We start from the raw sequence: 24,213 nt of genomic DNA, 5'->3' as shown, positions 1-24,213 counted from the left end.
AGCACGTGCAGGAATGTGCCTGGCGCCGCAGCCTATCCGACTTTGCCTTCAACTCCCGACGTGCTTCACGGTGCTCTTACGCTTCCTCGATTTCCGACCCGGTCAAATTTCCTGCTTCCCGCTTGCTTCGTAGCGGCGGACTACAACTCCCAGTATGCAGAGAGGCCAGGTTCGTTGTTGAGCGTCCATTGTACAATTGGACTACATTTCCCAGAAATCTGAGGGATGGGGTTGGGCGGGGCGTGGGTCCCACGTGCCTACGGGACCCGCGGAGGCCAGCGGATCAGCGGGAAGCCGAGGTGAGGATTTCGTGAACCAGAGATTTCGGGATCTCTGGGCTTGTCGGGGAGGTGAGAACGGGAAGGTCCTTTACCCCGGCATGGCTCAATTGCTTCGTCTGGGGTCTCCAAGCATCGGAAGCTCGGAGTGGCTGGGTACTGAAGACCTCTGGGGGCTGATCATTACCCGCACCTAGGATGGGACTGGCGGTGGAAGCAGCCTTTGGCGCTGGGGCCTGGGGGATCATTACCTACACAACAGTTCCCCTAGAGCATGCAACGGAAGCCCCACAGCGGAAGGTCACCAGCCTCCCCAGGGCTTGGAGAGAAAAGAAAAAGACCTAAGCGGGGTGGCTTCTGGGATCGCCTGTCTGAGCTTCAGATCTAGAACGGCTGAGGTTAAGGAGAGTCTTAGGGCAATCACGCAGGAGACTCAGGTCTTGAGATTCGCGCTGCTACTATCAAGCTGTATGAACTAGGGCAAGTCAGCAGCTCTCAGGGCCTTGGTTTCCTCGTCTCTTGTCAACCTACCCCCAAACAGCAGTGTGACCATCAAATGCCGGGAATGGTAAGGTTCCTGACCTTAGATCTGTCACATAGTAGTGCTCCCTAAGCATTTTTTGATTCTGAATGAACAAACACTGAGGCCCTAAACCTCAGTCGTGTCCGACTCTTTGCGACCCCATGAACCGTAGCACGCCAGGCCTCCCTGTCCATCACCAACTCTTGGAGTTTACTCAAACTCATGTCCATCGAGTCGGTGATGCCATCTAACCATCTCATCCTCTGTCGTCCCCTTCTCCTCCTGTCTTCAATCTTTCCCAACATCAGGGTCTTTTCAAATGAGTCGGCTCTTCGCATCAGGTGGCCAAAATATTGGAGTTTCAGCTTCAACATCAGTCCTTCCAATGAACACCCAGGACTGATCTCCTTTAGGATGGACTGGTTGGATCTCCTTGCAGTCCAAGGGAAGACTCTCAAGAGTCTTCTCCAACACCACAGTTCAAAAGCATCAATTCTGCGCTCAGCTTACTTTATAGTCCAACTCTCACATCCATACATGACCACTGGAAAAACCATAGCCTCGACTAGACAGACATTTGTTGGCAAAGTAATGTCTCTGCTTTTTAATATGCTGTCTAGGTTGGTCATAACTTTCCTTCCAAGGAGTAAGCGTCTTTTAATTTCATGGCTGCAATCACCATCTGCAGTGATTTTGGAGCCCCCCAAAATAAAGTCAGCCAGTGTTTCCACTGTTTTCCCATCTAATTGCCATGAAGTGATGGGACCAGATGCCATGATCTTCGTTTTCTGAATGTTGAGCTTTAAGCCAACTTTTTCACTCTCCTCTTTCACTTTCATCAAGAGGCTCTTTAGTCTTCTTCACTTTCTGCCATAAGGGTGGTGTCATCTGCATACCTGAGGTTATTGATATTTCTCACAGCAAGCTTGATTCCAGCTTGTGCTCCTTCCAGCCCAGCGTTTCTCTTGATGTACTCTGCATATAACTTAAATAAGCAGGGTGAGAATATACAGCCTTGACGTACTCCTTTTCCTATTTGGAACCAGTCTGTTGTTCTATGTCCAGTTCTAACTGTTGCTTCCTGACCTGCATACAGATTTCTCAAGAGGCAGGTCAGGTGGTCTGATATTCCCATCTCTTTCAGAATTTTCCACAGTTGATTGTGATCCACACAGTCAAAGGCTTTGGCATAGTCAATAAAGCAGAACTAGATGTTTTTCTGGAACTGTCTTGCTTTTTCGATGATCCAGGGGATGTTGGCAATTTGATCTCTGGTTCCTCTGCCTTTTCTAAATCCAACTTTAACATCCGGAAGTTCACAGTTCACATATTGCTGAAGCCTGGCTTGGAGAATTTTGAGCATTATTTTACTAGCGTGTGAGATGAGTGCAGTTGTGTGGTAGTTTGAGCATTCTTTGGCATTGCCTTTCTTTGGGATTGGAATGAAAACTGACCTTTTCCAGTCCAGTGGCCACATCTTCATCCAGCATTAATTTAAAATAGTACTAGGTCTTTTGTTTACCATTTTGAGAAGTATAGAGAAGAAAAATGACCCAATATCTCAGTGTTAGATAAACCAGTTGATATATATTTTTTAATGTATGTAGTTAGAAAATGCAAATGTTATGGAAAGGAACAGCTCTCCCAAACTTCCTCTTCCCCAAAACAAGTACTTTAGTTGGTCCCTGTTTCCTTCTGGTAAATATTTATGCCTATGACAGAATATGTATTTTTAAATTTACCCAGAAAGGATAGTACTATCCACATAATTCTGTCTTGCTTTGTTAAAATATTAGAAATAACTTAAATGACAGAAACAGCTCTGTAAAATTTTATGGATAATGGAACTGAGCTTAGAAGACAAGGGTCACAGAATGAGTTGATGGTGGAGCAGAGACTAGATCTCAGGTCCTCTGACTACCCAGTCCAGAGCTTTTAATGTCATCATAGTGAACTTTAATTGTTCTTTGAATTAGGTTTCATTCTTAGCTATGGAGCAAGGTGAATGGTGCCTCTTTCGTCAGTTGTCCTTGGGGTTAAATGAGATGACACAGGAGCGCACTTAGCATGGCCGCTGGAAGGTAGCAAGTGCCCATTGGGTTAGTCCGTTTTCCTTCAGGAATTGGGAAGCTTAGAGTACATACTTAGTTTGGAATTGTAGGTCTCTGTAATCCGACAGTCTTGCTCTGGATGATTTTCCTTTAGAAAAGAAACTATCTCAGGGGGAAGTGATCGTTTCCTGATTGAGATTAGGAATTGGAAGTCTTAAAGGGCCAGGGGAGCCCGGCAGGCTACAGTCTATGGGGTTGCAAAGAGTTTGGACATGACTGAGCAACTGTGCGTGCACATAGGGACATCCTAATCCCAGTTTTTATCTCTGCTACCTGTTTGTCTTACCCTGTAATTGCCTGGCTTGGGGACTTACGCCAGTGTTTTCTTTACATCTTGGAATTGGTATATTTATTGAAAGACTTTTTTTTGAGTACCTAATACATGACAAGGGTTTCCCAGGTGGTTCAGTGGTAAAGAATCCACCTGCCAATGCAGGAGACTCGGGTTCAATCCCCCTGGGTCAGGAAGATCCCCTGGAGAAGGAAATTGCAACCCACTCTAGTATTCTTACCTGGGAAATCCCATGGACAGAGGATCTTGGCTGGCTACAATCCATGGGGTCACAAAAGAGTCAGACACGACTGAGCAACTAAACAATACGTGCCAGACCCTACTAGGATCTTCTAGATTCAGAGGCAATCTAGATAACATGGTCTTGGCCTCACTGAACTTTTTTGGACTTTGAAGTCAGGTATCTGTGGGTTTGAATGCCGATCCTCCCACATGGTAACTTTATGACCGTTGACAAGTCACTTAAATTCTCTGAGTCTGTATCATCATCTGTAATAGTGAAGACAGTGTCTTATGAGGATTCAGTAGGAGGGAGTCCCTTGAGCCATGGAGCAGGTGCTTAAAAAGGTGTTTCTTCCCTTGTTTCTTTGCCCTCTTGTTTCTGTCTAGCTCAGAGCTGACTAGGAAGATTTCTGGGTCTTTCACTGGCCAGGGGACTTCACATAGCCTCCAGCCATGCGGCTCTCTGCTCTGCTGGCCTTGGCATCTAAGGTCACCCTGCCTCCCAACTACCGCTACGGGATGAGCCGCCCAGGCTCCTTGGCAGATAAGAAGAAGAACCCTCCAGGGACCAGGCGGCGCCGGGTGGCTGTGGAACCCATCCCTGAGGAAGACTGGCATCTGTTCTGTGGGGACAGGGTGAGAGTCTCAGACGGGGTTGGGTGGTGGAGTGCTCCTGGGCAAGGATCGCTCTCCCTGACGCTCGCTATCTTCCCACAGGTAGAGATCCTAGAAGGCAAGGATGCCGGGAAGCAAGGCAAAGTGGTTCAAGTTATCCGGCAGCGAAACTGGGTGGTTGTCGAGGGACTGAATACAGTAAGTAAAGAGTGAGGTGGTGATGCTCAGGAAGCCTGTGCCATCCGTCCCTGTCTATGAAGGACGGCATGGGGAAGGAGACTGGCTGAGGGGATGGTGCGGCAGCCGAGCCTCCAAACCTTTCACTTTTCAGCGTGGACTGAATGCTCTGAGTTGCGGTAGACAAGCCGCCTTCACACCTTTTGGTTTCTGATAGCCACCATCCCCCCTTCTTTTGGATAGCATTACCGCTATGTTGGCAAGACTGTGGATTTCCGAGGAACCATGGTCCCCAGCGAAGCACCCTTGCTCCACAACCAAGTCAAACTTGTGGATCCTATGGACAGGCAAGCCTAAGGGGCTCTGGTCAGAGGGTTTCCTGCCTTCTGTTGGAAAGTTGTTGACCATATTTATCCAAAGGGAATGGTGGGTTGGATGTGCTGGAAACTGAGAGGGGCCATCTCATGGACATGACCTCCTGTAGGAAGCCCCAATCCAGGGGTAGCAGAGAAATAAGATGGTGACTTTTGGGCTGAAAGATAGCAGGGAGACTGCTCCCTGGAGGTCTCGCTTCTATCTACTAGGAAACCCACTGAAGTGGAGTGGAGATTCACTGAGGCAGGAGAACGAGTACGAGTGTCCACAAGGTCAGGAAGGATCATCCCGAAACCTGATGTTCCCAGAGCTGATGGCATCGTCCCTGAAACATGGATTGGTGAGGCTGGGTGAGGGGCAGGAACAAAAGTGGGGGTGGGGGAGTAAGAGATGTTAAGAAGCCCTCCCACCCATCTTCCTTCCTCTGGTTCAATAGATGGCCCCAAAGACACATCAGTGGAAGATGCTCTAGAAAAAACCTATGTGCCTCGTCTAAAGACATTGGAGGAGGAGGTGATGGAGGCAATGGGGATCCAGGAGACTCGGAGACACAAGAAAGTCTATTGGTATTGAGTCTGGGGGAGCCACTTCTCTCCTTGTCTTAGCCTTGAAGGTTGCGGCCACCTCTTCTTCAGACGCTAATAAAGAGCCTTGGGTCCTCTGTCTTCTGGTAAGACTTGCACCCTGACTCCTGTTTCAGGGGCTGAGGGAGGGAGCATCTGTCCTGATGTTATGACAAAACCTGGATGGAAGTTAACAATCTTAAGGGGGTCCTCCCACAGGGCAGGGCCTGCAGATTTCTCGGATGGAGGTCAAAGGGAGAGAGCTTCCCCTCACAGAGACCTCTGAATAACAGGGCACTGCCTGTTAGGAAGACCGCAGGGACTGGGAGTACAAGGCCTAAATTAGAACCTCAGCAGGACTCAGTAGGGAGGGTGCTGGTCTGTCCTTTATACCTAATAGAAATGGTAGACACGTAAAGATTTCAATTTTTTAATAAATTGAAAATAAACTTCTGCATAATATTATATAACATACACAGGGAGAGAAAGGGTATGACGCCGGTTTGCAGGGAACCCAGATGCCAGGGATGATGCAGGATGCTGGTTCTCTGGCTGAGGAGGCAAAGACTGCCTCCTAGCGTGGTGCCTGGCAGTTTCAGATGGGGGCTGAGCTGCGCCCTTCCTCTGCCTGCGTCAGCTGTCTTCAGTCTCCAGAAAAGACAAGGCCTCACCTAGAGGCCCTTTGGTGGCCACCAGAACCAGGTTTCTTGGAGAGAGTTCGGGACTGAAGATGGGTAGGAGCTCAGCGTGGAAGCCTGTGAGAAAGGCAGGGCTACTCAGGAGAGAAATGAAACAAACTCGTAGCCACTTCCTGCCTGACCTCTAGGCATAGCTCCTCTCCGCACAGGAGAGGCCCAAGGGGATCTAAGGAAACCCCGCTTTCTACCAGGAACATGAGTGCCCGAGACGCTGACTTGGGAGGAGGTAAGCCTCAGCACGTTGGAGGGATGCTGGCTTAAGATGCACCTCAGGGATGTTTCACCTATCCTATGGTGACAGGCATCCAGGTTCAGCAGGAATTTGCATTAACAGGCCCCCCCAACCCCCATCTGATGCTGAAACAGCTATTGGTCCTAGAATCACCATGGTGATGGGCCAAGTCCCAGCAGGTGTAGGGGCAGGGACCTGAAGGAGACCCCTAGAGCTCTAGCCCCTCTAGCCCGGGTCCCTGGTGCGGGCCCCCTCACCCTGCTCCTGAAGGTAGAGCAGCCGGTCCAGTAGAATCAGAGTCTCCACCAGTGGGGCCAGCAGCAGGGCCAGGCTGAAGAAGGCCACCACACGGTTCTCCTGGGCCTGGTGAGCTTGAAGGGCAGCCACGTTCAGTGGCAGCTGGGGGTCCAGCCCCACCCGCTGTAGCCCCCGCTGCACATATCTGTTGGGTCAGTCATAGACAGCACTCAGCTTAGAAAGTCACTCCATTCAAACTGTTTCTAATTCAATTCCAGCTCTGCTTTTCTACCTTAAGGTGTATTTAAATATACATGTTTATTTATTTGGCTGTGCTGGGTCTTGGTTGTGGCATGTGGGGTCTAGTTTCCTGACCAGGGATCGAACCTGGGACCCTGCGGGAGTGCCACTGGAACACCAAAGGAGTCCCTTAAGACGCAATTTTATTTAAAGAGTTTTCTGGCTGTGATCTGTCCATTCAATAGCAAATCAATCCAAAAATTTATTTTTAGACAAACCTGTCCAATTATTTGGGCTTCCCAGGTGGCACTAATGGTAAAGAACCCACCTGCCAATGCAGGAGACTAAGAGATGTGGGGTTCGATCCCTGGGTCGGGAAGATCCCCTGGAGGATGGCATGGCAACCCACTCCAGTATTCTTGCCTGGAGAATCCCACGGACAGGAGCCTGGTGGGCTACAGTCCATAGCATTGCAAAAAGTCAGACATGAGGCGACTTAGCATGCACACATGTCCAATTACTTAGCCGTATTTTATAATTCCAAAAATTTGATAAGAGTGACAACTGCCTTTTAAAGAAAATCTGAAGCTGTCTCAGAACTCAGTCACTACCCCCTCCCTCAACCCAGCACATCTAGATTTTCTTTAGGACACGCTAACAAGTGAGGGTGGGAGGGGAATCATACCCCCAGTAGGTGATGCCCCCCATCTCACCACCACCCCCTCCCCATCCCCCAGCCTCACTCTTCAATCTTGAGCTCGTGGACCCTGGGAATTCCCTGCACGCCTGGCCGCCGGAGCTCAGGCTGGGCACACCGGATGACGGTCTCCAGTGCCGCGCGGTAGCAGTGGGTTCGGAGGCTGGGGCCTGCTTTCTGTAGCCGCTCAGCATACTCCTCCAGGGCATGGCAGGCCCCCTCCCGAAGCCTGTAGGGCAGTTCATAGCCGGGCAGCCCAGCCACCCACTGACTCAGTGGGTAGCCACCAGGGTCACTCAACTTCATGTAGCAGCAGCCCACTGAAGCCAGGGCCACCACCTCAGGGCAGCAGGAGAAGTGCCTCAGCAAGGCCACACTCAGGTCCCCACAGGCGTGGAGGCCCGTCAGCAGCAGGCGGGCCCCGCTCTGAGGGGAGGTCTCCAGCGGAAGCAGGAGCTCCTCACACAGGGTCGTGGGGTCCACCCACCTAACCACGTGGTGTGGGGGGTGGCGAGGGCCAGTCTGGACCACCTGTGGAGGTAGGACAGAACAAAGGCAGATGGGAGGCCTGTTTCCTGTCCATACGCCACCTCAGGCCACAGGAAGGGATCTGTCCTGAGTTCCTTACCAAGGAGGAAGGTGGGACAGCAGCTGGGGCAGAGGAAATGGGGTAGATTCTGCGTCGGTCATTACTAACTGCAAATCTTTTCATCTCTGAGTACCAGCTGCCTCATTTGTAATGAGGCTGATATCTGATTGGCCACTTTGTACAGGTGGCTGTGAGAAGGATGTATCGGTGTAGAAAGCACTTTTTAACTAGAAAGTGCCTTTAAGATGAGGCTTTGGTGAAGGAGGTAGCAGAAACAGGGACACACCACCTCGAGCTGAGACACTTAAAAGAGAGAATTCAGCCTTGATGCCTAGTTTCAGCCAAGTCAGTCCTGGTCTCATGGTCCTGGCTGCAGGAAGGGCTGGTCTACCTTTGGGTTCCTCTTCTCCTCTTTCTCCAGAGTCTGTAGGAGCTCCTGGTCTAGGCGCTGGGCTCTCTCCACCAGTCTCTGATCCCCTTCAATGCTCTTTACCATCAGCCCCAGCCCCAGGGACATGAAGCGGGAGAGATGGCCCTGGAGTCAAGAGAAGGGGGTTAAAGACAGTCCTGTTCAGGGTCCCCTACATAGTCCCCATCCTTATCTATGGTTTGGACACTTGGGTACCAGGCCCCCAGAGGCTTAAATTCTACCCAGCTTACTTCCTGCGCTCCTTATTACCTGCACCTCTGGGCACGTGGCCTGACAACCCACCTTCTAGTTGTTTTATCCCCATGACCAAAAAAACACACAAAAAAAATAAAGCACACTATTATGGGTCTGGCTCACCTGGCCTGAGCCTACATCCACAACCTGGGTGCAGCCTGTGAGGTCACTCAGCTTCTTCACCAGCTGAAAGCAGAGGGAACAAAGGCCCCTGGCCATTGGTTGTTGGCTCCCAGGGCAAACACTCATAAGGAGAGCAGGGAGCAGCTGAGGATGGCAGAGGAAGACGGGTAGAGGGTGCCATGGGAGAGACAAGAGACATGGAAACCAAAACAGGGTGTGCTGACCCCAGGCTCAGGCTACTGTCTTTGCTCCTCTCAGAACAGTGATTCAGTCCCCACAGAACAAGAGCCCTGGGTGATGCCATCAGCAGATTGTGAAGATTATCAGAACAAGAATAAGACAATGATTCAACTATAGCTGCCACCAACCCAGCAAAAGGATGAAGATAGGATTATAGTACATCTGCCAAGGAAGGGACCTTCCAGGGCCTCTGGTCCTATAGGTGATAAAAGGTGCCCAAACCTTTGTAACCCATAGGCTTAAGGAGTCCCCAAGGCCCCCAGATACTACCTGAACCCCAGCCATCTCCTCACCTCTCCCAGCCTCCGAATCTCATGCTGCTTCTTGGGCCTGACATGTTTCCGGAATGGAGCTGTCAGTCGGGAACTCTGGCTGGGATTCTCCAGGAACTCTGAGGGGGTCTGAAACCCAGGCGTCCGGGTAAAGGCCAGGGCATAGGCTGTGGACTTCAGGGCCAGCAGGGTGAGTGGCCACACCGACCTGTACCTGAGATAGCCCGCCCAGGCCCCCAGTGAATAGTCCCATTGCATCCTGAGTGTGCCAGCCTACAACCCAGGAAGCCCTCGTGAGACTGAGCGATGGCTCCCTGCAGGGCTCAGCTCCGAGTCCCCCGGCACAGGGTCCCTCTTGCCCATACCTGGCCACTTCCCCTTCCCTGGGCATCCCCAGCAGCAGCGTGGCCAGCTGTGGCGGGTTCAGTCCATCCAGGGCTTCCTGCCATGAGCAAGGGAGTGTGCCCCACAGGTTGTCTGTGAAAAATTCCTGGAGGGGAAAGGGAGAAGCAATCAACAGGCTACTCCCCCTCCCATTCTTCCCTACCCACACAACACACGGCCACCAGCTGCAACTAGCAGGAACCTCTCCTCATCGGAGTTACTTCTCTGAAGTCTGCTCTAGCCTTCCCCTCCTTCCTGAGCCCAAATTGCAATCTGGACACATTTCTCCTTTTAGCAGTGTCCCCCTTATTTATATGTGTGTCTGCCACTCAACTGAACTGAAGGGTGTGTGTGGTTGCTTTGCACCTGCCTCCTTAACACAGCAGTGACTAACACACACTATCAGTATGTTACCATCTAGTAACCTACTGTTACATGTGCCAGACACCACAGATGCCAGACATTATATATGCCAAAATGTTGGTTTTTATTTTTGGTCATCACATGTGACATGTGGGATCCTAGTTCCCTGACCAGGGGCTGAACCTGGGCTCTCTGCAGTGAAACCGCCAAGTCCTAACCACTGGACCACCAGGGATTCCCCGCCAGAATGTATTTTTATTCATTTATTTGTTCAACACAAATTCTGGAGCTTTGTTTAGGCATCAGGTTCTATCCTAAGCTCAGGGGATACAAGCAACAAAACAGACAGACAAGATCCCTGCTCTTGCAGAGTTTACACTTAAAGAAATTATTTCAAGTAACATCAAGTGCCACATAGACAAAACACTAATGAGACAGTAACATAATGGAGAGTTTGAGTGTACTCTTAGAGTAATACAGCACATGTGAAACACTGCATGCTTTGGTTGCCCAGAGGCAGGGGTGGGGGTAAATAAAATAGGTGAGGAGGGTCAAAAAGTACAAACCTCCAGTTACAATGTAAATGTCATGGAGATGTATAGTATGGTGACTGTTGTAAATACTACTATATTGTATGTCTAAAAGTTGCTGAGAGTAGATCTTAAAAGTTCTCATCATAAGAAAAAAATTACTACAGCAATGGGATATTAACTGATGCAAGAGATGGTTAGATAGCTCACTGATTCAGTGGACATGAATTTGAACAAACTCTGGGAGATAGTGGTGGACAAGGAAGCCTGATGTGCTGCAGTCCATGGGGTCACACAGAGTCAGACACAACTCGCCACTGAACAACAGTTATTTCATAATATCTACAAATAGGAATCATTACGTTACACACCTGAAACTAAAATGTTACATGTCAGTTCTATCTCCCCTTTTAAAAATTCAGGTAGCAGTAACCACAGAATACTTTAACACGCCAGATACTATCTGAAACATTTTATATATGTTAATGCATTTCATTAATCTGTCCAGGTCAAGAAGCTAGTTAGTAGTACAGCTGGAATCTGAAACCAATTCAACCCTAGAGTTTTGCTGTTAACCACCCTACTCAATTGCCTTTCTGTTGAGAAAAAAAACATTCCAGGAAGATCAGTAAGTGCAAAGGCCCTGATCAAGCCAGTGTAGATGTAGTATAGTGAATGTGGGAGAGAATGAAATGTGATCAGGTTTTAAAGGGAGCTTGTAGGGTTTTATAGGTAATGGTGACTACCATTACCTATAATTAGGATCCAGGCAAGAATACTGGAGTGGGTTGCCATTTCCTACTCCAGGGGATCTTGTCAACCTAGGAATTGAACCCACAACTCTTGGGTCTCCTGCTTTGGCAGACGAATTCTTTACTACTAGCGCCACCTGGGAAATCCAGAGTACCTAGGAAGCAAGAAATGTCACGATCAGATTTACATTTTTAGAAGAACAGTCTGCCTGTTTTGTGAAGAAATGGGAATGGAAGGGAGGAAGCAAATACAGAAATCAGTTAGGAAGCAGTCCAGAAGAGAGATGATGTTGGCTTGGCCTAGGGTGGTAGCAGTGTCAATGGAGACACATGGGTGAATTTGGTATCTATTCTGGAGGTTGAATCAAGGATGGCTTCTGGGTTTGGGAATTGAATAATTCAGTGGATGCTGGTGGCATTTATACATCATCTCATTTATTTTTCACAATGATCCTTCAAAATGGGATCTATTTTACAGCTGAGGATCTGGGGCTAGGAGGAATTTTTATGCCTAATGTTAACACGATAGGGAAGGCGGGACTCTAGTCCGACTCAGTCGACTTCAAAGTTGGAATTGTCCATTACACAGCAAAACCAGGAATTTATTCAAAACCTGAATGAACGATCATGTGTGTTCTTGAAAACACCTCACATGTTCCTAGGAAAGTTCAACATTGCCGCAGCAGCATGGCTCAAATGTCCATGCGCTTCATTACTGGACTCGAGAATTAGAAAAACAACCTAGATGCTAGAAATATTAATATTTAGGTCATCAGAAAAAAAAAAAAAGAATCGGGGTTTTTGCCCCAGCTTTAACCCTTTCTTGTACAGACAAAAAACTGAAAAAAACCTATTAGAAAAAAAGATCAGACGCTAACTCTCCAGATTCTCCCCTAGTCGTGGCTAGGTAGCCAATCACACAAGCAGGAGCACCCCACCCACATCCCTGTGGCCTCACGATGATGTAGGCGTCCAGGATGGAACGGTAGAGCGTCACGACCCGGGTGAGGTTCACCGCTAGCTGTCTCCTCTCTTCGTGAGAGAGGCGCCGGGCGGAGACCCCGGGCATTCCGGGGCCAAGACGGTGGCGCGGGAAGCGAGAAAGCAATGAGGAGAGGACCAGGGTGAGAACCACGCGGGTGTGGGACCCGGGCTGGGCTCAGCACTTCAGGTGGTCTCAGAAGAAAAAGTGTTCGGAATTTGGTGCCGGATGCTGCCTTTCCGGGATTCCAGGCTCGGGACGAAGACTTCAGGCGCACCCCTGACGTCACAGGTCGCGACGCCCCACAGCGCCAAGGTGTCTACGTCTGAGACTAGCGGGGCGGGAGTGCCAGCGCAGTGACGCCACAGAGGCGTCGCGCAGTGCGCTGCTCACCAATAGGGGCGGGCCAAGTCCGAGGTCCCGCCTCCAGATCCCGCCCCTTCCCGTACACTTCTCTCCTCTCCGGAAGTGAGGCCGCGGGTTGTCCCGCGCGTTTCAGTTCCCGTTTGTCGCGGCTTCCTCACACCTTCGAGTTGTACCTCCACGGGGCTAGAGGGGCCGGGGAGCGCCTCCCGCCCCCGCCCCCACCCACGCCGCCCCCGCCGCCGCCTCCGCTGCCGCTGCCCACACACTCCGAATCCCTGGCCTCGCTCCCGGAGGCAGGGGCCGTGCGGGTACGCGGGCGCCGGCCTCCAGCGCGTTCCAACCCGCGGGCCTGCCGGCCTGGGCATCGCCGACGCGCGCCAACTTCCGCATCCGGCTCTTGGCGCTTCCGGTCTTAGCGGACCCATCTAGGAGGTAGGTGAGAGAGCGTGCGAGGTTGGCTCCGCCGCGTGCATGGCACCTATTCCTTAGACTCAGTTCCTTCCCCTACCAATGTGTGTTGTCAAAGGTCCTTTCGTGGCACAAAGACTTGAGTGAGATGCATGTGGAGATTTCCCCCACCTGGAAACGAGGGAGATGAGTGCCTGAATTTGTATCTCCACTCGTGAGACCCGCGTGAGGATGCTAGGGTAATCCAGAGATCAGCTTTGCCAAACCTGTCACTGCCTTTGAGCATACCTAGACGTTCCCTCCATGGGTAGATGATAGAGTTCACCTATTCTGGCGTTGTAGATCGCTGTTTCAGCTAGTTGGCCCTGCGACCCCCATAAGTTTACAAATGTGACTGAGATCTAGAGAGGAGACCTGGCCTTCCTATTCACCAATTCACCCAGCTGGTGAATTGTGGAGCTTTCTAGAATCCAGGCTTCCTGGTTCAGAATGAAGTTCTTCTTCCGTCATATCACATTATTTGAGAGGTTACTCTGATGTCTTTCCCCTCTCTTAAGTCCTGCAAAGATGGGTCTTATTGATTCCCAAGGCTATGGGCTCCGTTATCAGGATCGTTTTCTTCCCTAGGGTATGCTGCAAACCTCCAAATGCTGGTCTGTGGGATTCAGCAGATGAGTCTTCTATCTTCCTCTCATCTGTAAGCTGTTCTTCCCAACTGTTCTCTCACCATCCAGTGTCATCATGTCTACCTTACTCCTCAATCTGGATTTTGGCGAGCCTCCCCCCAAAAAGGCATTAGAGGGAAATGCCAAGCACCGAAAATTTGTCAAGAAGCGGCGACTCTTGGAACGGAAAGGCTTCCTCAATAAGAAGAAGCAGCCCCCTAGCAAGGTGCCTAAGCTGCACTCAGAACCTTCAAAGAAAGGGGAAACTCCCAGGGTAGATGGCACTTGGAAGGCCACTCCCCTTCCAAAGAAGACAACAGCTGCCTCCAGCAGTGGGTCAGAGCAGTCCCTGGACAAGAAAGCTGCAGTGCCTTGGCTGACTCCTGCCCCTTCACAGAAGGTTGGTTCTGTTGTGGCTAAAGTGGATTTGCTGGGGGAATTCCAGAGCGCCCTACCAAAGATTAAGAGCCACCCAACTCGCCCCCAGAAGAAGGGCTCCCAGAAGAATCCTCCACCCAGGAATGGCCCACAGAACTCCACCCAGACACATTCAGAGAATAAATACTCTGGGGCATCCCAGAAGATACCGGGGAAGATGGTGGCAATTGACTGTGAGATGGTGGGTACTGGACCCAAGGGGCATGTCAGTTCCTTGGCTCGATGTAGCATTGTCAACTACGACGGAGATGTGCTTTATGATGAGTACATCCTGCCCCCTTGCCACATTGTGGACTACCGGACCAGATGGAGTGGTATCCGGAAGCAGCACATGGTGAATGCTACGCCCTTCAAGATTGCTCGGAACCAGGTAAGAGGCGTGAGGGATGGTGGTAGCAGCGAAGCAGATAGGGTGAAGTCCAAATCATTTTTCAGCAAAGGATATCACTCTGGGAAGGCACCAAAGGATTGTGGAGGGAGGGTTGGAGTGGATGGAGTAGCAGATAAAGAAGGCTTTTCTTTGGGGATGAAGAGTGGTAAGAACCTGGAAACTTAAAAATAGCTGGTGTAATAAACTGTGTTAGATCTGTTTTAGATCCCAAGTGGAATCCTCATCTGGATAGTTGGGACTCTGCTAGAAAAACAGCAACCCATGATGGACAGAGTAGCAGGCATGAATGCCAGGGGGAAAGGGTTCAACTTGAGAATACCTTGTAGAAGTGGGTCTAGGGTTGAGAACAGAGAGGTGGAGGGCGCTTCCCAAGCAAGAAGTGGTCTGTGGCAGTGTGGAAAGTTGGTGGATAACTGGAACAGGCAGCCTGCAATGAAGGGGGTAAAAGACACAGGGCTGGTATGTTGGGGTTCTCATCTCATTCACTGAGCAGTCCTAGCCACTGTAAGCTCTGTGCTGGAAACTGGAGGCACGCTGAATGAACAGGGGAAGGGGAAAGGAGCTGCTGGTCTTGGAAGGCCTCCAGAGGGCACCCTTGGTCCACTTTGTCATTTCAGCTCTACATTCTTTGTCTTGTCTAGACACACTGTTCCAGTAATCTCTCATATGCCAGAGCAGTCATTTGGAGGAATTTCATCAGAGGTAGAACAGCTAGATTTTAGAAAGAAAATGAAGAGTGAAGAACATCCTGTGCACCCTCAGGGGCATAGCTGAGCAAAGGCTCGGGAGAGTCAGAAGATCAGGTGGCTCTGAAACAGCACATCCACTTAGCTTTAATGAAGGCTGTGTGTTGAAATTAATGCAAAGTAAAGGTGTTAGTGGTCAGCAAACTGTAGGGGCAACTAAATACCAAGTTGATTAGACTATATCTGGTTTTCGTCATAAGAATCAGTGCCCAAGCTGGGGTATGAGACCAAGGTACATTCAGATGAGTCTGTACCCTTCCAAAGGGTCCCATTGGGAGGCCAGGCATTGATTTCAGGCCTGTTAACTCTTTCGCAGTCTGTTTGGAACCCCATTTTGGTAATGGCCCTCCGAGTTCATGGCATATTCTTTATCGTCCTCATTGGAAGTGAGTCTTTATCTTTTTTTAGGGGGTGGGGCATACCTCGAGGCTTGTGAGATCTTTGTTCTGTAACCGGGGATCAAACCTGGTCCCCCTGGCAGTGAGAGTGCTGAGTCCTAACCGCTGGACTGCCAATTCTTAATTCCCAATTTTTAATTTTTTATAGCTTGTAGGCCCTTTGAGAATCTGATGAAAGCCATAGATTCCCTCCCAGAAAACAAACACAGAAACATGCATATCAATTTGCATATAATTTGGGGCTTCCATTACCTCCCTGGAGCCCATCTTTACAGTATTTGTCCCAGCCTGTATCTAAGGCCAACGTAACAATTATGGTTAAAGAACTTCAAGTATCAAGCCAGGACTGAACTAGGTAATTACATGAACATCACATTGAGGTAGAAATTAATGTGACGATAAGGAACCACTGGCTAGGTATGTCCAAACGGTTACACCATGAAAAATGCCTACTTTTACCTCGGGGAGAGGAGATGGATTTCAGGTGAAAGAAAACTTGGGGGAGAAGGCATTTCAAGGATGAGGCAAGTGAGCAAGTGGTGAAAAGAGCCTAGAAGGACTTAGAGCCGTGTTGGGCTTTTAGAATGCAGAGGCTGCATCTGTGGATCGTGCTCCTCACCACCTCCTCTTCCGTGTCTGTTTCAGATCTTGAAGATTCTCACAGGGAAGATAGTGGTGGGGCATGCCATCCACAATGACTTCAAAGCCCTTCAGTACGTTCATCCCAAGTCCCTCACCCGAGACACCTCTCATATCCCCCTCCTCAACCGTAAGGCTGACTGCCCAGAGAATGCCACCATGTCTCTGAAGAGTCTCACCAAGAAGCTGTTGAACCGGGACATCCAGGTAGCGTCTCCCCAAAAGCTGCCAGACCTCTGGCTTGGACGGGAAAGGCCGGCTGCTGCCTCTCTCCAGGCTCTGACACTCAGATTCCTCTGATTGCAGAGAGATCCAGGGGGAGGTGCTCTGATGGGAAGAGCTTTGGGCAGAGAGGCCCCCCTCTACTTAGGCATAACAGTTCTTGTTTCCTACCTCCCAGAGTGTTCCACAGGGTACTTGGAAAAGGAAAAAAGCCTAAAAGTGGGACTAAAACCCTAAGTAAGAAAAGAGAGAAGCAGGTAGTTGTGGTGGCCTAAATGACCATAAAGTGGCTTCAGGGGCCTCTTACGTATTTCATATGTTTGGCAGTCGAAGAGGGGGTGGTCTGCCTGTCATGAGGGTATAGACACATGTCATACATTAGTTAAAGAACTAGGGAAGATGGAAGACTCAGAAGGTCTGTCTGTGATCTGGTCTGTTCTGCTTCTACAGAAGAATGTAGAACAATATGGTGTGTACTTGTTGCCACAGAAAGGACTGAGGCAGACCATAGTGTAGGAGTTGAACCCCTGAAATCAGATGATGAGCGGGGCTCCACCAGAGGTCTGCCTTTGCAGCCCGCTAACTGCACAAGCAGCAGCATCATTGAGGTTGGAGAGCACCAGTTGGGAAGGGAGGAAACGGTCTCTTGTAGCCTCATGCTCTTTTCTTCCTCCCTTGTTCAGGCTGGGAAAAGTGGACATTCCTCAGTGGAAGATGCTCAGGCCACCATGGAGCTGTACAAGTTGGTTGAAGTTGAATGGGAGCAGCACCTGGCCCAGAATCCCCCTAAAGACTAGCGCCAGCGGGGACACCGGCGATGTAGGCAGGCGGAAGCAGCACCACACCCAGGACGGGGCAGTCTGCCACGGACCGCTCCACCAGCTCCATGCCTTTGGCAGCTAGGGGGTTTGGGGAAAGGGAGGCCACACCCCAGACTTAACATCCATTGAGGTCCACTTCAGGTGTTGTGTGTCTTGTTAACTGTTACTTGGAAGGAGGACGCCTCCATGTCAGAACCCACCCTTAGGCCGTTTACCTCTTAAATGGTGCTAACCGTGTGTCCCAAGGTGCTTTGCTTCTGGGAAAGTCTTTTGACTTTCAAAGGGCACAGCAAACCGGGAAATGTCTTTTCTCAAACTGCCTTATCACTAGGGTGGCTATGTGTCCCATCATGCCTTTCCTTTCAAGCAATTAACAGCACCTTCTTTCACTCTCAGAAGTATCCTATTGGATGATAACTTGTACAATCACAATGCATCTCTCAGACTCTGCTTTCTGCTCAGAGTCTACATATGGTTTGTGTTGGGGTATCACCTGTTCTTTCCGCCTTGAATTCCGGAGAAGCCATTCCTGGTGAGGTTTAGTTCTCCTTAGGGTTATGGGCAGGACAGGTAAGAGAGTGACTTGGAAATCAATTTTTCTGATTTAGGAAAGCAGTCTCCTAAAGTAATAGAGAATTTATTTAATTTAAACCCCACTTACTAGGTTAAAGAAGAATTTTTAAATGTTTCGATGAGTTTTAGTCTTTTACTTTGCTAAACCAAGCCTCTGAAAATGCAAATTATTCCCTTGATAAATTTTTTATAAAGGAAAAACAATTGTGTGGTGTTTTCCTTATAACTTCACATTAAATAGCTTTGTCACAGACTCCTTAGCGCTGTAATTCTGTTAGGGGGGCTAGAGTCTCTGTGGATGACGCTGAATGGACCCTGGTTTGCTGGAAGTCATCAAGAAGCGCCGACGAAGCCTTTGTCTGTGGCCCGTGTGCTCTGTTGCCTTCTCGCCCCACCACAAATCAACAAGCACACCAAAAATGACACTTGAAGCTGCGCGAACACCCTCACACAGGGTATGTGACCTGGAGAGTGACTCAGAGTGGGCACGTGGGAGGGATGGAGCGGGAGAGAGTGGGTGCTCAGTGACGCCAGCCTGGTTGCTCCTGCCAGCTCTTCCTTGGTGGTACACACCCTGATGTTGGGAAAGTGAGTCACAGGTCTGACCCTGTGGCTGCAATCACTGTCTGCGCTCTGTCTTTTTTTTTTTTTTTTTTTTTTATTTTTTTTATTTTAAATTTTAAAATCTTTAATTCTTACATGCATTCCCAAACATGAACCCCCCTCCCACCTCCCTCCCCATAACATCTTTCTGGGTCATCCCCATGCACCAGCCCCAAGCATGCTGCATCCTGCGTCAGACATAGACTGGCGATTCAATTCACATGATAGTATACATGTTAGAATGGCATTCTCCCAAATCATCCCACCCTCTCCCTCTCCCTCTGAGTCCAAAAGTCCGTTATACACATCTGTGTCTCTGCGCTCTGTCTTGAGAGAATGCAGACTCCGTGTACACACCGAGACTCGTGCCCTCTCGAGTGGCTATTTTGGCTCCAGAGGCCAGAGTCACAGTTGTGGCTGCCTATAGAAGGGAATTTGCTGCAGCCAAATGAGAGCTCGGACGTGGTCTTGCTGCGGTGTCCTGCACCACGGCATCTGCTTGAACAGGCAGCTGTTGAGCTCTGAGCAAGTTGGTTCCTGTTGAACCCAACATAAGCAATGTCCATGACACTTCACAAAGAAGCGCTAGGCGTTCTTACACACCTCTAAGTGGGACTAACATAGGAAGGCCACACCAAAAACTGGGGTTACAAGTCTTAATTGAAATGAATGTGAGTCTTAATTGCATTGCAATCAGGAAACTAGAAGCTAAGTGGAAAATTCTCCTTTGAGTTCAGGTTTTAGGGTACCTGGCTTAGTAATTTATTTTATGAAGTACACTGTTGATTTACAATATTGTTTCTGATGTACAACAAAGTGACTCAGTTATATGTAACAATCATATAGTCTTTTCCATGTTATTTTTCCATTGTGATTTATCATACGATGTTGAATGTAGTTCCCTATGCTCCACAGTAGGACCTTGTTCACTCTGCATCTAATGGTTTACAGCTGCTAACCCCGCACTCCCGATCCATCCCTCCCCGCCTCCCTCCTTGGCAGCCACACGTCTGTCCTCTGTGAGTCTGTTTCTGTTTCACAGATAAGTTCATTTGCATCATATTCTAGATTCCACATATAAGTGATATCATATGGTATTTGTCTTTCTCTTACTGACTTACTTAATATGATAATCTCTAGCTGCAGTTGGCTTTTATGCTCTACTTCACCCCCCAACTCAGACACCCTCAGTCCAGCATTGGGAAGGGCTAAGTCTCACTTTTGCTCACCAAAAAGAATCTGGAGACCAGAGGACCTTGCAACCATTTTCTTGCTCTTTTCTCGTATGATACTTCCTGGTCAGAGCCCAGCTCACCCTTCAGGGAGCCTGGGGATCCCTGTACTTTAATCCCCTTCTTTCTCTGCCCCTTTGTTTGCAGGCTTCATCCAGTTGATGACAGATAAGCCCCATTGCAGATTTCTACCTAAATACCAGTCAGCAAGTCCTGGTTTGCCTCAAGTTTGAGGCCCTTTAGAGCATATGCACAAAAAAACAAATGTTCTTCCGATAATACTGTTTCCATGTCTTGATATTTTCTAATGCTGAACCCCCTTCTGCAGGTGAGAATGATAAAGGGCAAAAGAATGTGAGAAGTATATCCTACCAAACATACTGATCTTCTGAAATTTCATATAGTGAAGTGATTCTTGGAAGGGGAAGTGTATTTGGAAATTTCAGGTCATATTGCTGCCGTTCTCTGTACCCTTAAAAGCCACTGATTGAGGGAATTCCTTGGGAATCCAGTGGTTAGGACTCCATAGTCTCACTGTAGAGGGCCCAGGTTCAATCCCGGGTCAGGGAACTAAGATCCCACAAGCCGCATGGTACAGCCAAAAAAAACCCAACACTGATTGAATCAAGACTCTAACAAGGAATCATTTGATTCCCAGTTTAACAATGATTACAGCTGACAGCAGGAAAGATGAACAGTGCTGTAATTATGAACTTGCCCCGAGGCACATTAGCCCAAGTCCAAGTTTAGAGACAGATTCCCATGTGTGCAAGTGCATTTATGAATATCCTGCATTACACTCTGTGTATTGTTCACAATGCACTTTCATTTACCCTGTAACTTAGGGCAAGTCCACCAAACAGTTGATAGCAGAACAGCATTTTGTTGCTATGTAGATACCAGGCATCAGTTTTGATTTTGCTACTTACTCAACTTGTGCTGGTAAATCAGTTTGCTTCTTAGGAGCCTCAGTGGTCCTAGCGTTAAAATCCTGGCCTTCTCTCCTATCTTTGAAGCCTAGCTAATGGTTGCTATCATCAATAATAATAATGGCAGCCATTTGTTGAGTGCTTCTCTGTGTCAGGTACTGTGCTGAGTCTTCAGGAACGTGGTCCTATTCTCTGTAAGGGAGATGGTAGTATTCCAATGGAACAGTTGAGGAAACTGAGGCTGACAAAAAGAAAGAAGTCTTCCCTAGGCTAAATGGCTGGAAGTTGGCAGTGCTGGCACACAGACCTGCCAGGTCTGTGTCTGGAGCCTCAGCCCTTAACCACTCTCCAACTCGGTTGGTAACACAGCCAGGCAGCATCTGATGAGGTTGGAATCCTGCCACTCATATGTTTATTATTAAACACTTGCTATGTGCCAGGCATTGTGCTAGGCACACAGAAATGGCATGTCCCCCCAGTTGCTTACAGTAACCTGAAGCAGAGAAACCAGTAAATTAATATCAATGCCCTGTGGCAAGCACTGTCTAGAATCACTGAAGAATTTAAAATAGGGGAGTGATGTGATCAGATTTCGGTTTTAGGAAGACAGTGCTGGCAGCCAAATGGAAGCAGGATTGAGTAGGGCCAGGACATGAGTTCTGTTTGAGTAATCTGATGAGCAATGATGTAGTCCTGAATTAATGAAGCGGGAAGGTGCATATGAGCATCACTGAGGGGGTAGAGTCAATAAGATTTAGAGATCAGAGCAAGGTTGCCTTGATATTTCTGAACTACAGTGAATAGACAGCAGTGTTAATCAAGACAGAGTGTATGGCAGGCAGGAGAGCAGGTTTTTGAGGAAGATGGCTTGGTATTGATTGGGTTGACTTTGAGCTTCTTGAAGATACCCAAGTGTAGATGTCCAGCCAACAGCTGGATGTACCAGACTGGAGTTTAGCAGAGTAAATGAGATCTGGGGCTGGGAACTAAGACCTGAGAGATAAGAGTATAACAGTGAGATAAAAGCCTTGGATTGGAAAGGTATATAAAGAGCAGGTCAAAATCGGAGTCTCAGGAAGTACCTGTCCTTAGAGGCTGCTGGAGGAAGAGAGGTCTGAGAGAGGACCATCAGGTGAGAGGACAGCTAAGGAGACTCCTCCCAGGACGGAGGAGGTAGCATTAACAGCATGGACAGCCAGTCCGCTGAGAGCAAACAAAAGGGTCTATTTTGCAGCAATTCAGTGTCCTTCATCTGAGCAATGTCTGAGGAGGGCAGCAGCAGCTCAGCCAAGGCGGGCTGGAGAATAAACGAGGCGAGGAAGGAGAGGCTGTAGGCTGTTCTTTCTCGGCTCTGAGGAGAAGCAGATGAGGGTTGCTGTGGGAGTGTGAGGCCTGAAGGCGCCAATACACAAAGCCAGCAGAGCATAACTTGGCTCGCGAAAGGGCAGGTGAATTAAGCTACGGTGGATCCTGAAAGAGTAGAGGGGAGGGATGCCAAGCTTAGCCTTGGCCAGCAATCAGGATCCCTCGTCTGCTGGGTCAGAAGGGAAAGAGGAAACGGTAAGGCAGAAGGCAGATGGAGATGGTTGGTTTTGTTTTGTTTTGGGGGGTGCTTTTTGGCCACGTGGCAGCTTGTGCAGTCCTAGTTCCCTAAGCAGGGATTGAACCCAGGCCCTTGGTGTTAAGAGCGCAGAGTCCTAACCACTTGACTGCAAGGTAATTCTTGGAGCTGATTTGGGAGGATGGTGGAATAAAGTGATTAGGACCTGGCGACCTTGCTTGCTCATTAAATTGGAGGCAGAATGGTCGGCTGAGTATGAGAGGGAAGCCAAGGGACAGAAACTTAGAATAAAGATGATGTGGAGCAGCCGCTAAGAAGACAGGAGAGTGAGCTGACTGAGAACACAAGGAAGGGCCTCTGAGCAGCAGCAGAGTTCCTGATTGAGGGCAGAAAGTGAGTTTGCAGGGCCCCTGCAAACTGCTCGTCACATTTTTTTCTAGCATCATTCAGCAACCCAAACAGAAAAGTGAGTTTAAATGCTCACAGCTAACAGTGTGTGGTCCCCAAGGCAAGTGCGTAAACCTAGATGGAGACGAGGTTGATGGAGTCTGTGGAGTCAAGGACCTGAGAGGCTGACCTGTTGAGTAGGTGCTGGAAGCCCCCAGGGGCCACAGGATTTCACACACACACACACACACACACACACACACACACACACATACATATATAGTTGAGGGGAAAGTTGGGGGGTTGTGCACAGTGTGTGGGGATCTGAGTTCCCTGATTAGGGATGGAACCCATGTGCCCTGCAGTGGGAGCCTGGAGTCTTAACCACTGGACCACCAGGGAATGCCCCAGGACTAGAAACAGGAGGATGGGGAGCTTGAGCTAGATCCTCAGGGACCTGAGGTGGACAGATGCTGCAAACAAGGAGTTGAAGATGCAATAAACACACGGTGTGAGCCTTAATGAGCTGGGTTGTGACTTCTAAGACGGCAGCTGAGGCATCATGGAAAGTTCTGAACTCTCCCAGCCAGTGGGCGTGGCCTCCGCCACGGCTGTATCCCTCTCATTTTCAGACCTGATTTTTATCAGAGTACCTCTTTCATGCACCTATCAGTTCAGTTCAGTCGCTCAGTCTTGTCCGACTCTTTGCAATCCCATGGACCACAGCACGCCAGGCCAACTCCCACAGTTTACCCAAACTCATGTCCACTGAGTCGGTGATGCCATCCAACCATCTCATCCTCTGTCGTCCCCTTCTCCTCTTGCTTTCAGTCTTCAAGGACAGTTAAATAAATGATTAAATCAAGAGCAAGTGTACTAATGAAAGACAGACATTTTTTTCAGCCTTAGCCGTCATTGATTTTGGCCGAAGTCATTCACTTTTCATCCATTTGTTCAAGAATTATTTACTGAGCACAACCCAGGTGCTGCTGTGGGCCAGTGAAGTCTGCACAGACCTCCCTTGTAGTGGGGATGATGAGTGATATGAAGAAAAGCAAGGGGATAAGGCAGATATGTGTACATAAGATTTTAGATGGTTTGTTTACAGGAGGCATTTTTGAGGAAGTGACATTTGAGCAGACCTGAAAGAAGTAAAGGAGCAAGTCAGGTAAGTATCTGGGGGAAGAATATTCCAGAGAAAGAGATCAGTGCAAAGGCAGGAGTAATGCTTGATATATTTAGGCAGCAGCATGGCTGGAACAGGGGAAGCCAAGGGGAAGTGGGTAGGGGCTGTGGGGGGGGGCGGTCAGTGAACAGGGGGAGATATAGGCCCATAATATAGACCCTTGTAGGCCATTGTAAGAACTGGGACTTACTATCTGCATGAAACGGGCCCCAGTGCAGGGTTTTGATCAATGGTGTGAACTGACTCAGGATTTAAGGGACTCCCCCTGGGTGCTGAGACTGGAAGAGACTGGGAACAGAAAACCAAAGCGGAGGTTCTTGCTGTAATCTACGCAAGAGATGACAGGGGTTGAGGCCAAGGAGGTGGTAAGTAGCCTTATCTGAAACTGATTATCTTTGCACACACAGATGATCTCTTGTGCGGTTGATGCTGAACAGACGTTCAAGCCAAGACTGGGATCTTTGGCCTTTCAGCTCTCACCCAAGTTCC

The 24,213-nt window shown here is 49.1% G+C and overlaps 3 protein-coding genes across 11 annotated transcripts; 2 read left to right on the top strand and 1 right to left on the bottom strand.

Annotated features, from left to right (window-relative positions):
• Positions 1–259: 259 nt before the first annotated feature.
• On the top strand, positions 260–5,267 carry MRPL24 (mitochondrial ribosomal protein L24). 5 transcript variants are annotated; one of them, XM_015092309.3, is made up of 6 exons: positions 260–299; positions 3,819–4,062; positions 4,144–4,239; positions 4,462–4,565; positions 4,803–4,933; positions 5,030–5,267. In XM_015092309.3, exons 2-6 carry the CDS (start codon positions 3,880–3,882, stop codon positions 5,164–5,166), a joined length of 651 nt encoding a protein of 216 aa, XP_014947795.1. In that variant the 5' UTR covers positions 260–299; positions 3,819–3,879; the 3' UTR covers positions 5,167–5,267. The 5 variants fall into 5 exon arrangements, with proteins under 5 accessions (XP_014947795.1, XP_004002680.1, XP_042111622.1 ...); XM_004002631.5 differs by having other exon boundaries at positions 3,814–4,062; XM_042255688.1 differs by having other exon boundaries at positions 260–350.
• A 305-nt stretch (positions 5,268–5,572) lies between these two features.
• Positions 5,573–12,419, bottom strand: METTL25B (methyltransferase like 25B). 3 transcript variants are annotated; one of them, XM_027976487.2, is made up of 8 exons: positions 12,136–12,419; positions 9,514–9,638; positions 9,170–9,362; positions 8,637–8,699; positions 8,241–8,384; positions 7,307–7,791; positions 6,344–6,528; positions 5,573–5,911 (listed from the first exon to the last, which is right to left on the bottom strand). In XM_027976487.2, exons 1-8 carry the CDS (start codon positions 12,244–12,246, stop codon positions 5,790–5,792), a joined length of 1,428 nt encoding a protein of 475 aa, XP_027832288.1. In that variant the 5' UTR covers positions 12,247–12,419; the 3' UTR covers positions 5,573–5,789. The 3 variants fall into 3 exon arrangements, with proteins under 3 accessions (XP_027832288.1, XP_027832300.1, XP_060258882.1); XM_027976499.2 differs by having other exon boundaries at positions 9,170–9,322; positions 9,514–12,419; XM_060402899.1 differs by having other exon boundaries at positions 9,170–9,277; positions 9,514–12,419.
• Positions 12,420–12,604: 185 nt separating this feature from the next.
• ISG20L2 (interferon stimulated exonuclease gene 20 like 2) lies at positions 12,605–18,079 on the top strand. Of its 3 annotated transcripts, none has more exons than XM_027976479.3 (4): positions 12,605–12,957; positions 13,668–14,406; positions 16,217–16,417; positions 17,116–18,079. In XM_027976479.3, exons 2-4 carry the CDS (start codon positions 13,675–13,677, stop codon positions 17,227–17,229), a joined length of 1,047 nt encoding a protein of 348 aa, XP_027832280.1. In that variant the 5' UTR covers positions 12,605–12,957; positions 13,668–13,674; the 3' UTR covers positions 17,230–18,079. The 3 variants fall into 3 exon arrangements, with proteins under 3 accessions (XP_027832280.1, XP_004002678.1, XP_060258890.1); XM_004002629.6 differs by having other exon boundaries at positions 13,561–14,406; XM_060402907.1 differs by having other exon boundaries at positions 12,940–13,172.
• Positions 18,080–24,213: the final 6,134 nt, after the last annotated feature.

This window comes from Ovis aries, chromosome 1, assembly GCF_016772045.2.
Source record: "Ovis aries strain OAR_USU_Benz2616 breed Rambouillet chromosome 1, ARS-UI_Ramb_v3.0, whole genome shotgun sequence".
In the NCBI taxonomy this organism is placed as follows: Eukaryota; Metazoa; Chordata; class Mammalia; order Artiodactyla; family Bovidae; genus Ovis; species Ovis aries.
Note: the sequence above shows the minus strand (reverse complement) of the source record. Positions and strands in the feature narration are given on the sequence as shown.

Coding starts and splice junctions, on each gene's coding strand:
- MRPL24 (XM_015092309.3), top strand. CDS start 3,880: ATGCGGCTCTCTGCTCTGCTGGCCTTGGCATCTAAGGTCACCCTGCCT. Junction 4,566..4,802: donor CTTGTGGATCCTATGGACAG/GCAAGCCTAAGG, acceptor TCTATCTACTAG/GAAACCCACTGAAGTGGAGT. Junction 4,934..5,029: donor CGTCCCTGAAACATGGATTG/GTGAGGCTGGGT, acceptor CTGGTTCAATAG/ATGGCCCCAAAGACACATCA.
- METTL25B (XM_027976487.2), bottom strand. CDS start 12,246: ATGCCCGGGGTCTCCGCCCGGCGCCTCTCTCACGAAGAGAGGAGACAG. Junction 9,639..12,135: donor TCCTGGACGCCTACATCATC/GTGAGGCCACAG, acceptor TTTCCCCTCCAG/GAATTTTTCACAGACAACCT. Junction 6,529..7,306: donor CACGAGCTCAAGATTGAAGA/GTGAGGCTGGGG, acceptor CTGACCCAACAG/ATATGTGCAGCGGGGGCTAC.
- ISG20L2 (XM_060402907.1), top strand. Junction 14,407..16,216: donor TCAAGATTGCTCGGAACCAG/GTAAGAGGCGTG, acceptor TGTCTGTTTCAG/ATCTTGAAGATTCTCACAGG. Junction 16,418..17,115: donor TGTTGAACCGGGACATCCAG/GTAGCGTCTCCC, acceptor TCCCTTGTTCAG/GCTGGGAAAAGTGGACATTC.